A 15,215-nucleotide genomic window follows, 5' to 3' on the forward strand; every position below is an offset into this window, starting at 1 on the left:
TTGAGGACAAGGATGATGTTTTTCTATCTCTGTGTCCTGGTGCCTAGTACAGTGTTGAGCACTGACTGAATGGCAAAATAAATGAAAACGAACAATAGGTTGGTTTTCCCAGGATGGCACTTTTCCAGGGTAGCCTTGGACCCTACCTCCATAGAAATGGCCCTTTCCACCAAGTCCTGGTTGAGCTAATAAACAGCAGCTAAAGAACTTCTTAAAGTCTAAAAAGACTTTGAGGCCTAAAAGACATTATCTCCAAAAGTGAGTGTTGGTGCAGAATGACGAAGAGATGGGGGAAGTGCGTGTGTAGGGGAAGGACAGGGACTTAGCAGCACATCTCCTAACATGCTCAGATGCAGTCACTTACTTTGCCTGCAGTGACTGGTCCTGTCTGGAGGCAATGCTTTGAAGCAATACTACCCCTAGTTACTGCCCTAAAACCAAGCCCAGAATTTCACGTCAGTCCTTCTCTAATCCTAACATTATCCACCAGATAAAAGGCAGATAAATGTCCTAATTTGCTATGCTTTACAAATTTCTCATCTATGTCATCAGCCTCATTCTGTCTTTAGATACAAAGATGGTTGACTACAGGATGTTTGGGTCAAAAAAAAAAAGAGTTAATAAGAGAATAATATTCAGAGAGAAATATGGCAAGTTAACATAGTTACCAAGGAATCATACAAATGAGATTTGAAAACTTGGCTCATTTGATGATTCATTGACTAAAGATTTTAAGGACTTGTTTCAGTTCATAGAGAAAGTTCACTTGAGGATCAGATATTGAGAGTCAAGTTGAAGATCAAAGATTCCTGCCTCTGGTGTCTTTGTGAAACTACCCTTTAGCACCAGGTACTTCATAGACGGGTAGAGCTGGAAGAGAATTTATGAGCCATTTCGTTTCAACCCTCTCAGGAAACTGAGGCTTAGAGAAATAAATAGACTAGTTTGAAGAATCACAAGATCTTAGGGTATGAAGGAGACCTTATAAGTTTACCACCTAAGGGAAGAACACCTTCTAGATTATCCTGAAAAATGGCAGTTTCAGGCTGTATGCATATTTCCAGGAACCAGGAGATTAACCTTTGATGAACAGTTCTAGTTGGTAGTTAGTTGTTTCCAGTTCTGGACCAAATTCTACTTCAGTGTAACTTGCACCCACTGGCCTTGTCTCATGTCTTCCCTTGATAATTCTTCTCCAAGAGAAATAGCACCCGCTTCTTCAAGTATTCCTAGTCTAGGGACGTTTCCAGGCCCATTGCCATCTTGATTGCCTCCCTCCAGATCTACTCTCATTTATTAATGTCCTAATGAACAAGTGGGTTTCAGAATAGAACAAAACAGAGGTAGGCTAATCTAGACTTGGAAGTTACTGCAGGACTATTTGTTCCCAGTTCTGAACAGTGTCCTACTGTCAATGCTGCTGAAGTTCTCCTTAGATTTTTTTGGCAATTGGATTTCAATTCAACCTGCGTTTGTAGTTACGGCACATTTGTAGTTTATGACACTTTTATATTATTTTATATTAAGTCTCCAGAGCTTTTTATATTAACTGCTAACAAACCAAGCTTCTTCCATCTGAAGTGTATGGATCAAAAGCAGGACTTTACATTCTACCTCTTTAGTTTTGACCTAGTGCTTTAAAACCTGGGATTTTAAATTAGAAATTCTTCTATCCAACTGACTATCCCTCCCTTCTTTATCAATCATCAGATATTATAAGCTTGTCTTCTATGTCTTCATCCAAGTTGCTGATAAGAAAGAGGTAAAGAAAGAGAAGATAATTTTTTAAATAGTTGTTTTGTCAGCCTAACCTCTTCTTTCAACCACATTAACTTATTCACAAACATACAAATTCAACACTTTGTTATGAGCTGTAATAAAAATCAAGATAGTCTCTGTCTACAGCATCTCCCTGAGCTACCAAACTGGTAACTACTTAAAAAGAAATGAGATAAGTTGAGCAAGTTACTTAAGTTCTCTACTAGTATAACAAGACATTTGCAAATGCTTTGCAAAATTTAACATGCCACAGAAATCTAAATTTTACTGTTGTGATTTGTTACTAATGTTGAGTGAGATTAGTTCAGGCTTTACTTGCTTCCTTCTTACTCCTGTTTGTGGTGCCTGAGAACCCATCAGTTCCTGACTCAGCCTTGTGACAGGGTTTCTGATCTGCCTCGACCTTCTTGATGGACCTGCCTCCTCCAAACCCTGACATGGACTTATACCCAAATTATGATTTACTTGTTTCCTCCTATTGCCGTTTGCAGTTTCTAACCTGGCGACATATCAGGACTTGTAATGAGGCTCAATTCCCATGTGACAATTCTACCTCTCAACTCGAAGCCTTCAAAGGTGCCCAGCTGAGTGTCTGGCACTCGGGGTACTGAGTTTCTTAGATGAATGACTGACTCAAAGAATGAAAGACAAAGGCCACCTTCATTCCTTCTTCTGTGCCTTTGCCTATGTTTTTCTTCTCTTGTAGATAGACAAAAAGACAGACGGACAGAGAGACAGATAGATGGATAGTTAGGCAGGTCGATAGATAGACAGATAGGTAGATCAATGAAATACTATATGTAAAAGCAAGTTTTAATTTTTTTGCTATACCATTTATCCTCATTGAGGGCTGGTTTTCAGCAGGTACTCACTGGCATGGCTGCATCATTATAGCAGTTAGAACTGAATGGACAATACCCATTGTCCCAAGCACCCTTAATGCCCTGCCACCACCCTAGCCATCCCCTAGGACCTGCCTCTTCTTCAGGACCCTCAGATGTCCCCACCCTCTAACAACCAAAGGAGTAACTCCTGGCTCAACAAGGAGCTTCCAGGATGCTTCTCTAGCATTTGACCAGTATCCAATCTGACTGGCCAATGCTACTGGGCAGGTTGGTAAATTTGTTTGAGTATCAGCCTGCCCTCATTGCTTACCTAATCCCTACCCATCATGGGAGATCTTCCAGGCTCAGCACATTTTTCATTCCCTTCCTGCTGCCTCATGATACTGCCTCCCACGGGGAGTTCCCACTCACTCTGCGTGTGATGTATTTCTCCATCTCACTGTAAAGTCCTCAACGTGGAGCATATCTAATACATACTTTACATCCCTCGCAGTGCACAGCACTGGCTGGGGGTTCAAAATCCCAAGACAAAATTTGCTAGACCCTGGGGACTAGATGAGCTGCCTTTACTCCACATGGCCCTGAAAGGGAGAGGATGCTGTCGGGGTAGCCTCGTGAATCACCCTGTCTCACTGATGAACAATCAGAAAATAGAGGCTCTAGTCAACCTGGGTTTGAACTTTTCATGTTACTTCTCAGGGGATACAGCTGGAGCCCGTCAGGCTGGCATTTTCCCTAACAGCTTTCAAATGTCACATCTCAGCACTACATACTCACAGACGTTGTTCTTTCGTTCTCTTCATTTTGAGAGCAGTCCGAAAGTTTTTGTGTTTTGGAAAGACCCCTCTCACTCACCACCCTTGAGTTTTCTGCCTTCAGGACAGAGTTTCTTGACAACTCCCCAGAGCATTAGTCAGAAAAGGCTCTCAGCAGCTCACTCCATCACATGCCCCTCATATGCTCTGCTGCAGCCGGTCATGCGTTGCGTGTCGAGGGGCCCGTACCACGTTTGGTGAGGCAGACAGGATGCTGGCAACCAAACTTTCATTTCACTTAGTACACTTTTCTTTTAGTTTCTCTTTAGATTCTCATAAAAACACTGGTGAAAGTTTGCAGCTGACATCAAGGAAAAAACACAAGTTGTGCATACACAAATTCTGCCAAAAACCCCGTTATGTCTAGCGTCTGTGTGACCATTTGGTTTGCAATAGGCAGACACTGACATTCTACAATTTTACAACATTTAAAAAAACCTGATATTTCAATATTATTTTTCAAATTAAAAACGTTAAATGTTTTTTAAGCCTTTCAAACATAGGAAGAATATAAAGAAAATAAAAATTGCCCATAGACTCATGACATTGACAAAATAATCACTGTTATTACTATTCTAAATTTTACAGTTGAGAAAGCAAAGGAGAGGAAGGAAGGAAAATGAGCTTTTAGATTTTATTCTCTAACTTAAAAAAAAATACTGTGGAGGAATTCCCCCCAAATTTTGGAAAGAAAGGACAGGTATTCAGATTCCTAATATCACATATTGCCAGGAGTATCATTGCTGTTTCTGAACACCACAGTGTTTCAATGGTCAATTAGTTACAGAGCTTTGGTCTCCACATCACAGATGAAAAATATTTACAATAGTATTTTGCTAAAGTACTATAAAACATTACAAAAAATCTTATAAGATAGAGAAAAGAGGGAAATCACATACAACCCCACCACTTTAACAAAAACCTATTAATATTTTGGTTTACTTCATTCCAGCCTTTGTCCCATTCTCAGTTTTTTCTTATTTATTTGGTATCTATTCATTTATTTTGACTTAACATTGTGATTGAAAGGATACTAATGTAATTAATATTATAACACCCACATTATTGCTCCACTCATATTTTCTCTGTCTTTCTACACACACACACACACACACACACACACACACACACACACACACACAACCTTTGTTTATTCTCTTCTAGCATATAGGGCTTTTATAGAATATTGGATAAGGGAAAATGGCTTTTATATCAGTTAGTTTGGATTTGAATCCTGACTCTATTACTGTGTGACCTTGGGAAAATTACTAAGCAACTTTGTCTCCATTTTCTCATCTGTACAATCCTCCCCGCCCATAGGGTTCTGTGAGGAAGAGAATAGATAATGTATGTAAATTATGTTCCAAGCTCATATACAGAAACTATTTTTTCATTTAAAAATGATATCATAACAGTTATATCATATTTCTATCTAATCTCTATAACTGCCACTTTATGGCCAGATAGTAGTCTATAAAGCAAATACAAAGTACTATTACTGACTCATTTCCATTTTGTTTGACAGGTTATTTCCAGTTTTGAACCATATAGAAAAAAATTGTTTTTATTTCAGCATATTATGGGAGTACAAATGTTTAGGTTACATATATTGCCTTTGCCCCACCCAAGTCAGAGCTTCAAGTGTGTCCATCCCCCAGATGGTGCACACCGCACCCATTAGGTGTGAATATACCCAACCCCTCTTCCCTCCTACCACCTGCCCGACACCTGATGAATGTTGCTTCTATATGTGCACTTAACTGTTGATCAGTTAAAACCAATTTGTTGGTGAGTACATGTGATGCTTGTTTTTCCATTCTTGGGATACTTCACTTAGTAGAATGGGCTCCAGTTCCATCCAGGATAATACAAGAGGTATGTACAGCAAAATTTAACATGCCACAGAAATTTAAATTTTATTGTTATGATTTGTCCAGGTCATCTATAATAGTATTTTATGAAGTAAGTTTCAACATAAACTTGAAAGAAAATTGACACAATTTTTGTCACAAAATTGACATGATTTATTAATTGAACTCAACACATTTATCAAGGAGAAAGGAATTCATGTTTCTTGGATGATTTTTATGTACTAGGTGTTTATTTTCATTTAATTCTCACAGTAATCCTGTGAGAAAAGTATTATTTTTATATACACATGAAGACACTGAGGCTTAAAAAGTTAAATAATCCGTTTAAAAGATTAAATTACTAAGTAAATAGATCACACAACTAGAGAGTAAGTGGGGAGGGAGGAGCAGATTTAAACACAGACAAAATCCAAAGAATGGGTTTAGAAGCAAACTTGAGAGTAATCCAAGGCATGAAAACTTAAATGACCATAATGTGCCATTTTTAAAAAAAATTGTTGAATTAACAAAATTACATTTAAAAAATATCCCATGCTGGAAGTATGTAGCAAATAGATCCTTTTCAAAAGCAAGTTGACAATGTGATTCAAGAGCCTGAAAAGTGTCCCTGCTCTTTGATTCCATGATTCCCTTTTCAGGTATCCATCCTAGCAAAATTATGTGTAAAAAGATATGCTTTATCTGAAATAGTACGATACATCACTTCGGGCATGGGACTGGATAATTTGAGGAGTATTAAAGGGACTCGTTGTGGGCTGGGTGCAGGGAATGCTAAGGAATAGTGCAGTACCCTGGGGGCTGACAGGAACAGAGTGTGTTTGTGTATATGTATGTGTGTGGGGGGGGAGCCTAAAAAAGGGAAGGGAGCAGTTACTGGAACCCAGAGGCAGAAGGAGCCTTGCAGAAAGGGTCATTGAGCAGGAGCTATGACCTTTGGCTGAGAGACTTGTCCAGGCAGCAGTGACCCTGGAGCAATAGACTTCAACATGACCCTTCTCCCATCCTCTGATCTCCTGCCAGAGTCCCATTGGATGATGCCCATCAGAAGCCGAAGGGCAAGGGAACCACATTGAGACAGTCCAGACGAGTCAGCCCCATGGGGCACAGAGCAGGCCGGAGAGCAGATCTGGAGGATACCCGGCACAAACGTTTTAACTAAAATGGCAAAAAATCAGAAGGAACCATCAACTTCCATCGATAGGGGAATGGTTAATTAAACTTTGTCCCAGCTGCCTAGTAGAATATTATAGAGCCATTAAAATGGTAATCAGGAAAACTAGCCAGCAACATAGGTGTGAACTTACTGTGGGTAAAAAATTTTAAAAGGATAGAAAATCACATGTTACAACTATATCCAAATTTATGCACATAGATGGAACTACAGCAAAAACAAACAGCAAAAGTGAAAATATTTGTGCTTGGAGGATAAGATCATAGGTGATTTTGGTTTGTTTGGTCTTTCTCAATTCCTCAAGCTCTCCCGAATGCTATTTTGGCTCCCTTTGTAAAAGGTACTTTTTTTTTTTTTGAAAGAGTTAGAACTCATCTAGCTCTTTTAAGGATTGTCATTATATACTTTTTTTTTTTTTTTTGGAGACAGAGTCTCATTCTGTTGTCCCAGCTAGAGTGCCGTGGTGTTTGCCTAGCACACAGCAACCTCAAACTCCTGGGCTCAAGTGATCCTCCTGCCTCAGCCTCCCGAGTAGCTGGGACTACAGGGATGCGCCATCATGCCCAGCTAATTTTTTCTATATATTTTTAGTTGTCCAGCTAATTTCTTTCTATTTTTTAGTAGAGATGAGGTCTCGCTCTTGCTTAGGCTGGTCTCAAACTCCTGAGCTCAAACGGTCCACCCACCTCGGCCTCCCAGAGTGCCAGGATTACAGGCGTGAGCCACCGAGCCATTGTATACTTTTTAGCCAAGTGTATCAAGGTCATAAAAAGTAAGAGTGTTAATTGTAGCCATTCTCCTTAATATATGATGAGTCTCAGAGCTGACTTGCCTGTCACAGACAAGGAAGTACTGTGGGAATGACAAAACTTCACTCTCTCCCTGCCCTTTAGGAGTCCAAGGAGAAGATAAAACATGTGCTCAAATCTTTGTGATTCAAAACTGAGTAAGATATCTGCTTTCCGAGGGACAAAGAGAGCATTGCTGTGCCCAAAGAAAAGAGAGCTCATATTCAGTTGGAAAAAATAAAAAAAAAAAATTCACTGGCAGAGCTGATGTCTGAAGGATGGACAGGATTTTGCCAGGGAGAACTGAGGTCCCAGACAGGAGGTAGTCTGGGTGGAGCATACTTGAGGACTGGTGAGCATTTTGACTTTGCAGGAGGATGTGGCATGTCTAGGAGAGCCATGGGACATATAACCCATCTGATATAATTAGGCTAGAAATTTCTTGGAGAGCACACTTCACGGCTCCCCTAGGAGAAATCTCCTCCAGATAGATCAGCTTGATAATGTCCTGGGCACTCCCTATTTGGCAAGGGATAGTGGCTGGTACCCAGGGGGATTAACAGTGAGACTTGATATTTATCAGGCATTTACCATGTGTCACACATGCTAAGGGCTTGATAAAGGAAAGTACTAAGTATTATTAATACCTTTCTTCTGTCATTCATTTTTTAGGTAGGAAACTGCTGCTTAGAGAGATCAACTGATATATCCAAAGTTGTGTAACCCATACATGGTTGAGCTGGGGTTTGAATCTCTGATGCCAGAACCCGTATTCCACGTACCCTCCTATAGCACCTTCTCCAGAAATAGTAAGAATAAAATTCATCCCTGACCAGCAAAGAGACCATAGGGTGTATGTAACCCATCGAGTCTCACCTTAAAAGTCCTATCTGGTAGGAAAGCAGGGCATATTATGTTGTGTAATGAATATGGGTTTGTTGCCTTAACTTTACCCCTTTCAAACAGAACAGGCAACGGTAACCAAATTATTTACCTTCTCTGTGCCTCAGTTTTCTTATCTGTATAATGGAGACATTAGTAGTGTCTTTTTCAGAGGACTTTGAAAGTATTCATTCCAAATTTTAATAGTACATATAAAAAGGTTAACAATACTGGGCATATAGTAAGCCCTTGATAAATGTTAAGTGTTAAGAGTGCATGCTGTAGTATAGAACATTTCTCAAGCTAAGACACAATGCTTTATTGTCTTCCCCCCAACAACACCCAGATTTCAGGATACTGGAACTGAGTAGCCCTCTCCCTGTTTGGTAGTCTAGAAAATAGCCTCAATCTAGGAACAAAGATGGAAATATTTTGATAGAGGCCATTATGCCACTGGGTTCCTAGTAGAGTTAAACACAAACACCCAAGGATTCAGCATGCCAGTCACGTATCTGGGGCCAGGCTGGGGGCAGCATTGGTGGGCTTGCTTCCCAGAGCAGCAGGCCTTTTCTGTCTGCCCTGTGGCATTAGCAAGTACTGCTCCTCCAATGGGGAACCTGGATCAAGACACGGGACCTGGTAAGCATCCCTGGGCCCCACCCTGCTGAAAAGGGCATCCAGGTTTGCCTCCAGGTCTCTCAAACCTTTGGGAGCCAAATGGAATGATAGAATATTAAACTCAGTGACTTGAAAGAGCCCTCAGGAAACCACTCACCAAAAGTAGAACATCTGAAGAATTTTGAAGAGTAAACAATTGAGTTTTATATTTCAAAAGAATTTTCTGATTTATATAGACAGAGAATTGAGAAACGGAGATGTGTGATTTATCCATTACTCTGTTTCACACTCTTCCATTCCCATTAACCCCAAATTCTACTCAGTCTTAATACTAGTTAAAGAGTTTGCTTTTGGCCCACTAATGTGAGTCTGTTATACTAGCTAATGTACTGAATAGATCAAGGGTCGAGCTTTATGGCTCCAGTATAAAGAGCAAATTTAATACAACCTGTTGCTATAGCCCAGTTACCCTCTCCCTTGACACACAGGCAGTGGGATCTTGCAGGATTTCCATACTGCCAGTCCTCAAAAGCCTTGGCTAGTCAGCATCACCATATCACAGATGTGGAAACTGAGGCATGGAAAGGTTAAGTTTCAAGTTATTTAGAGAACCAGAAAAGGAGACTTAGTTTGGGGCTTTGACCATTGTAGCTACTCATCTGAAATCTCTGCAGGCACAACATACTAGCATGCCAAATATTTTTGACTATATATCATTGATTAGATAAGGTTAAAAACTAAGAATTTTTTAAAGGAAAGATGTAGTTAAAAAAGAAAAAATATCATTAAACATGGTGTCGATCAGGCTAAAACAAATGCTTTGTGATGTATACCTCAACAACAACAACAAAGTGCTTGATGTCTTTACTCCACAATTTGAGCACTTAGTGTGTACTTAAACACCTTCTGTTAATTAGAACAACTTCAGATGCTACCAAGATTTCCAGCAAGCCATAAAACATGTCAGTTATGGCTTGAGTTTGTGCAAAGCCCTATCTGTGGGCTCAGAGTCTCAAGAGGCTCTTCCTGAGGAAATTATAGATTAAAAATAACTATTGGCAACTTGTCAGTTTCTATAACTGGACATTTCCACATATCTCTGCTTCTGGAAATCACTTTGGAAATTTAGGGGGAAAGAATTCCCTTTGGTTTTAGTCTGGCAGCGAGAAGGAGCCTCCAGACACTTGCTGGCGTCCAGGATCCAGTGGGGTAATTTTCTAAAGTGCAATAGTGCTTGCTCAGGGGCCACAAGCCGCAGAGGTGAGGGCCAGATCAATGAAGTGGCAGGCTGCTTGACTTCTGGGCACACCATGGGCCAGGTGCTGCCCGGTCTTGTTGCAGACTCCAGATTAAAGTGCTGAGTTATCCAAAGGCACTTGAAAAGTGAAAATGGCAAGCTCTGCAGGCCAGAGGATCCTTGTTCAGAGTCCAGAAGCCTTTTGAGGATGTCCCATCAGGTCACCCCGGCTCCCAATACCACAGGTTCACATCTGGGAAGAAAAGTCCACAGATAAGAAAAATCATTTTTTTCTGATTAGAAAATATATAACCTCACCAATATGGAATGGAATGAGAAACTACATTTTTAAAAAGTTCATCTGTCTGGAAGCAGCATGGTTTAAAACCTTTCTTTCCCCGCTTTCTACCAATGCCCTAGTCCAAATCTTCAACCTCTCTCCTCAGACCTTCCCTCCTCTGTTCTATGGGCTGCAGATAGCTCATTAATCCTGGAGCACATTTCATGGGACTCGCCCATTCAAAACCTTTCATAGTTTCCTATTGTGTTGGATATTTCTATTAGTTCATTCTCCACCCTGCTGCGTCCTGTTCACGTCCCAGGAAGACTGTGGACTGCATCACTGGGCTTTTCCCTCTGGCTTTGACTGAGCTCAGTCTAGGGAACAAAGAAGGTTGCAGTGAATAGAGAGTGAGGCTGGGGTATCACTTCCTCAACAACCTCCCAGACAGGTTGCAGGTTGACTTTGTCTGTTACAGGCTACAGTTCCTGCTAGCTGTCCCTTTCCTATTGCCATTATTACCAGGGTCCTGGGAACTGCTCCCTCCACCTTCTCTTTCAGACCTGAGGATGGCCATTGCTAATCCCAGAGTGCTCAGCAACACTTACTGGTTTCCCATAATGCTTACCCACACCTTTGTGAATAGTCTCTTTATGAAACCTGCCTCTGTTTCTCAGCATGCCCTTTGTTTCCTGCTGGGACCTGACTGACGCATTCATGTCTAGTAAGTAAATCTAAACTTTACCAGGAATTCATGGTTCACAATATGGCCCCCAAAAGTCTTTCCACCTTATCTCACACCTGGATTTCTATCCAAACAGGATCACATGGCCTTCTCTGCAGATGCTCCATGCCTTCTTGCCTCTCTGCCTTTTCTCTGGATGTTCCCTGTAGCTAGAAGAATCTGTTATTTCCTTTTCCATGTGGTCCAAATGTCACCTCTTCCATGAAACCTTTCCTCTCCCCTGATCATCTCCAGCCTAAAGTGACATTTTCCCCTTTCTTTCAACTTTTCTGTATTATTTGTATCTCTTGTATAAGCCATAGAGAACAATAAAAAATACACAAACTTCTTACACTATTAAAAGTTCACGAGCCCAGGTGAGTGATGCTGATAGCGACTTCCCCTGCAGCACCCTGCCCCCTCCCTGCAACAGCCCGCTCTGCTCAGAAAGAAAGCTTGAGGTCACCTGACATGGGCTGGGCATTCCTGGGGACTCTGAGGACAGATCGGTAAGGTGGGCTTGGGAATAAAGGGATAATCTGAGAGTTACATGATTTTCCAAATATGTTCCAAGAAGTACAAGGTGCCTTAGAGACCTTTGCAGGGACCTATGGTAGGGTGTGTATATGCTCCACTCTAACTCCACCACTGCTTTAGTCTGCTTTATACAGAGGAGTTCTGTCTAATATTTCCTTTGTAAAAAGGAAAAGAAAAGGTAAAAGAAAAACACTGGAAATCACTGGAATAGGAAAGGGGAAAGGAAACACACCCATGGTGGAAGGCTGAGGCTGTGGTCAGGGCTCAGGTGGAAGTTCTTAGGAGGAAGACAGTATACTCAGGAAAACAAACGAAACAAAACACAGGGGACCCATTTCTAGAGGGTATATGAAAAGTTGGCCTTTTACTTTGATTTTAACCCAAATTATGCTAATGAGAACAGTTGTTTGAGTACCTTATCTCTAATAGTTGATTGTTGAGACTCTTGGATGACTGATATTTTGTTTAATTCATCCTTATAATTCCCACGTGACCTAACTGACACAGAGTCTTGCAAATAGCAGACACTTACTGCACATTTGTGAGTGGATAAATGAATAAATGAATACACTATACTGGGAATCACAAGACTTTTTTGGGGGGGGGTCTGCCACATTTCACTCATGAAGGATACTTAATGTCTCTTAGCCCCAATATTACCATCCCTAAAATGAGGGAGCTAGGCTCCATGGTCTGTAAACCCTAACAAACCAGGGCTTGATGACTAGAGTAACTCTTTTTTTTAAAGGAAGCTTGATACATATTTATGGTATCAGAATCTACTCCTAAAGTTTTACTGGTTGACTGCTTGATTGCATAAGAGCAAGAAGGCATGGGGGCCCAAAGAGCAGCACAAGTAAGGTTAGACACAAGGACGATTTCCTCAAATAGAAAGGGCTGTGTGCCATAGACAAGGACTGTCAGTGGGCCTGAGTTCTAGCTCCAATTCTACCACTAAGTTATGAGATGACTTTTTGTAAGTCACCTAATCTCTTCAATCCTAGGAGTGTAGCCATCTTTTATAGCTTGGCTGGGCTAGGAATCTTTGAAGAACAACTAAGACAAATAAGACTTTGGTATGTGATCTTTAAAGAAGGTATAGCATTCCACTCCTGAAAGAGTGATGAAAAGTCCCATATAATGCATTGGCCACTGGGACCTAGAGAGGTGAGTGGGATGGTTAAAAGAGCTTCAGCAACCATCGGTCTTCATCTAACAGGCAACCCAAAAATAATACATTGGGGAACTTAGAAATCTAATAAAGTCCACAAAAACTTCAGGAAAGAACAGCAGAAAACATTATAAGTTTTCATAACCCAAATACAATGATTCTGAGAATGTTTATGTTCTTACTTCTATTTCTCTGAAGAAGCAGGGTGTGGTGAGTATATAAAAAACATTTTTTTTTTTGTTGCTCTTGCTTTTTGTTTTTTTTGAGACAGAGTCTCACTCTGTTGCCTGGGCTAGAGTGCCGTGACGTCAGTCTAGCTCACAGCAACCTCAAACTCCTGGGCTCAAGGGATCCTCTAGCCTCAGCCTCCTGAGTAGCTGGGACTACAAGTACACACCACCTCACCCCGCTAATTTTTTCTATTTTTGGTAGAGATAGAGTCTCACTCTTGCTTAGGCTGGTCTCGAACTCCTAACTTCAAGCAATCCTCCCACCTTGGCCTCCCAGAGTGACAGGATTACAGGCGTGAGCCACTGTACCCGGCCATAAAAAAACACATTTTTAATAGAAGATGAATGATATGGTAACATATTTTTATATCTTACTATTTTTTTCCTATTTTTTATAATATAGAAAACATTTCCCTACATCATTATTCCTCAGAAATAGGATTTTCAATGGCAACATATAGTCTATTGAGTATAGGTTCTAATATTTCCCCTGTTTTATCAGCCAGAGTAGACTAGGTTATGCTGCAGTAACCAGTCAATATAATAAGCAAAGGTTTATTTTTGCTCATGTTCCATGTACCTTGAGAGTTAGCAGGGAGCTCTCTTAATTTTCGTTACTCAGAGACCAAGGATGATATAGAAATCACTGCCTAGAATGTTGCTGGTCACCATGCCAGATGGAAAAAGAAAACAAGGCAAAGCACATGCTAGTTCTTACATCTTCCACCCAGAACTAACACACATCACTTATTCTTACATTTAATTGACCAAAGCAAATTACATGACCACACCTAACTACAAATTAATTGCAGGGAAGTACAATCTTATCATGTGCACAAAGGCAAGAGATTCAGAAATGGTGAAACAACACTAATGACCACCACATCCACCCTGCAGAAGGATGGGAATGAGCTATCTCTTTGGCCACATTTTGTTTTATGTGAGTATTTTTACTTTGCAGTATTAAAGTTAAGGCTTTGAAGGCCCATCTGGGGAGATAGGAATATGGATTTGCTAAGAATAAGAACTGCCTAGGGGCAGAGACATGCAGTGGAAAACCCAGCTCTGAGCAGCTGTTGCTTAAGATACTGAACCCTTCCAGGTACTTTTGCAATAATCAGATCTTGCTTCAGTCGTTTAGTGAAGCAAAACTAGCAAACCCTTCCCTTCTTATGTGGGAAGGGTGCATATTCATCTGAATAAAAGTCATGTCAGAAGTATGTGCAATGGCATGCCCAGGCCAAGTCCCATGACACCATCTGTCAAGGTGATGCTGAGTCAGAATATGAGGGTGCAGGATGGCTCCTGGGCAACCTAGAACTGGACACTTTCCTCACAATGGGTGGTTTCAAGGTGAGGTACAGCTAGGATGGCAGAGAATGGGCATGGGAGAATGAGAGCCCTGAGATGGCTGGGCCTGAGCAATATTAAAATATTAACCATGGGCTAGGCATGGTGGCTCACACCTGTAATCCCAGCACTTTGGGAGGCTGAGGTGGGAGATCGCTTGAGGCCAGGAGTATGAGACCAACCTGGGCAACATAGGAAGAACCCATATCTACAAAAAATTAAAAAAATTAGCCATGTGGAGTAGTGGATGCCTATAGTCCTAGCTACTCAGGAGGCTGAGCCCAGTTGGACATTGCAGTGAGCTGTGATCACACCATTGCACACCAGCCTGGGTGACTGGAGACAGAGTGAGACTCTGTCTCTTAAAAAAAAAATTAACCATGATAATTACTGGGAAATGAATTATAAATTTTTTTATTTTCTTTATATTTTTTATTTTTATACTCAGAAAAAAATAAGTAACTTAAAAATGTTCTCAAAATTGTTATAAGTTATTCTTTTTTGAGCTGGTAGACTCAACTAAAATAAACAAAATTTATGTTGATTTTTTTTGTTAGTAGTGAGCCAAGTTTGGTCAAAATCAGTCATCTTATTTTAAATTTATCACAGAATAAACTACAAGAAGCCTAGACAAATGGACATGAAAAACATCAAATACCCAATAGTTGCATTAATACTAATATCTCACTTCATTACATTGACCAGGTAGACATTAAATATAGACACAGAAGCAGCCAGAAAATAATGCTATAATCATGTGTTTAATCTTTTATCCACTTGGAGTATAAACAAATAAACAAAAAAAGTGGTATAGACTGTGTGTATAATGCAGAGGAAAAATAAAGAAGTATGAGTCATGGGAGAGATTCTTATAGATTAAGCAAAATACATATAGTGTATAGGTGTGGACTCTGGAC

The 15,215-nt window shown here is 40.5% G+C and overlaps 1 protein-coding gene across 3 annotated transcripts in view; it reads right to left on the reverse strand.

Annotated features, from left to right (window-relative positions):
- Positions 1-5,835: 5,835 nt before the first annotated feature.
- The window catches only part of PDCD1LG2 (programmed cell death 1 ligand 2), a 59,101-nt gene continuing 49,721 nt past the window's right edge, over positions 5,836-15,215 (reverse strand). The window contains exon 7 of one of the 3 annotated variants that reach the window (XM_045563883.1): positions 5,836-6,465. In XM_045563883.1, the coding sequence (XP_045419839.1) occupies positions 6,352-6,465 (114 nt within the window). In that variant the 3' untranslated portion in view covers positions 5,836-6,351. Of the gene's footprint in view, positions 6,466-9,597; positions 10,260-15,215 lie in introns of those variants that run through there. The other 2 variants (XM_045563884.1, XM_045563885.1) reach the window with 2 other exon arrangements.

This window comes from Lemur catta, chromosome 10 (assembly GCF_020740605.2).
Source record: "Lemur catta isolate mLemCat1 chromosome 10, mLemCat1.pri, whole genome shotgun sequence".
NCBI classification, from domain to species: Eukaryota; Metazoa; Chordata; class Mammalia; order Primates; family Lemuridae; genus Lemur; species Lemur catta.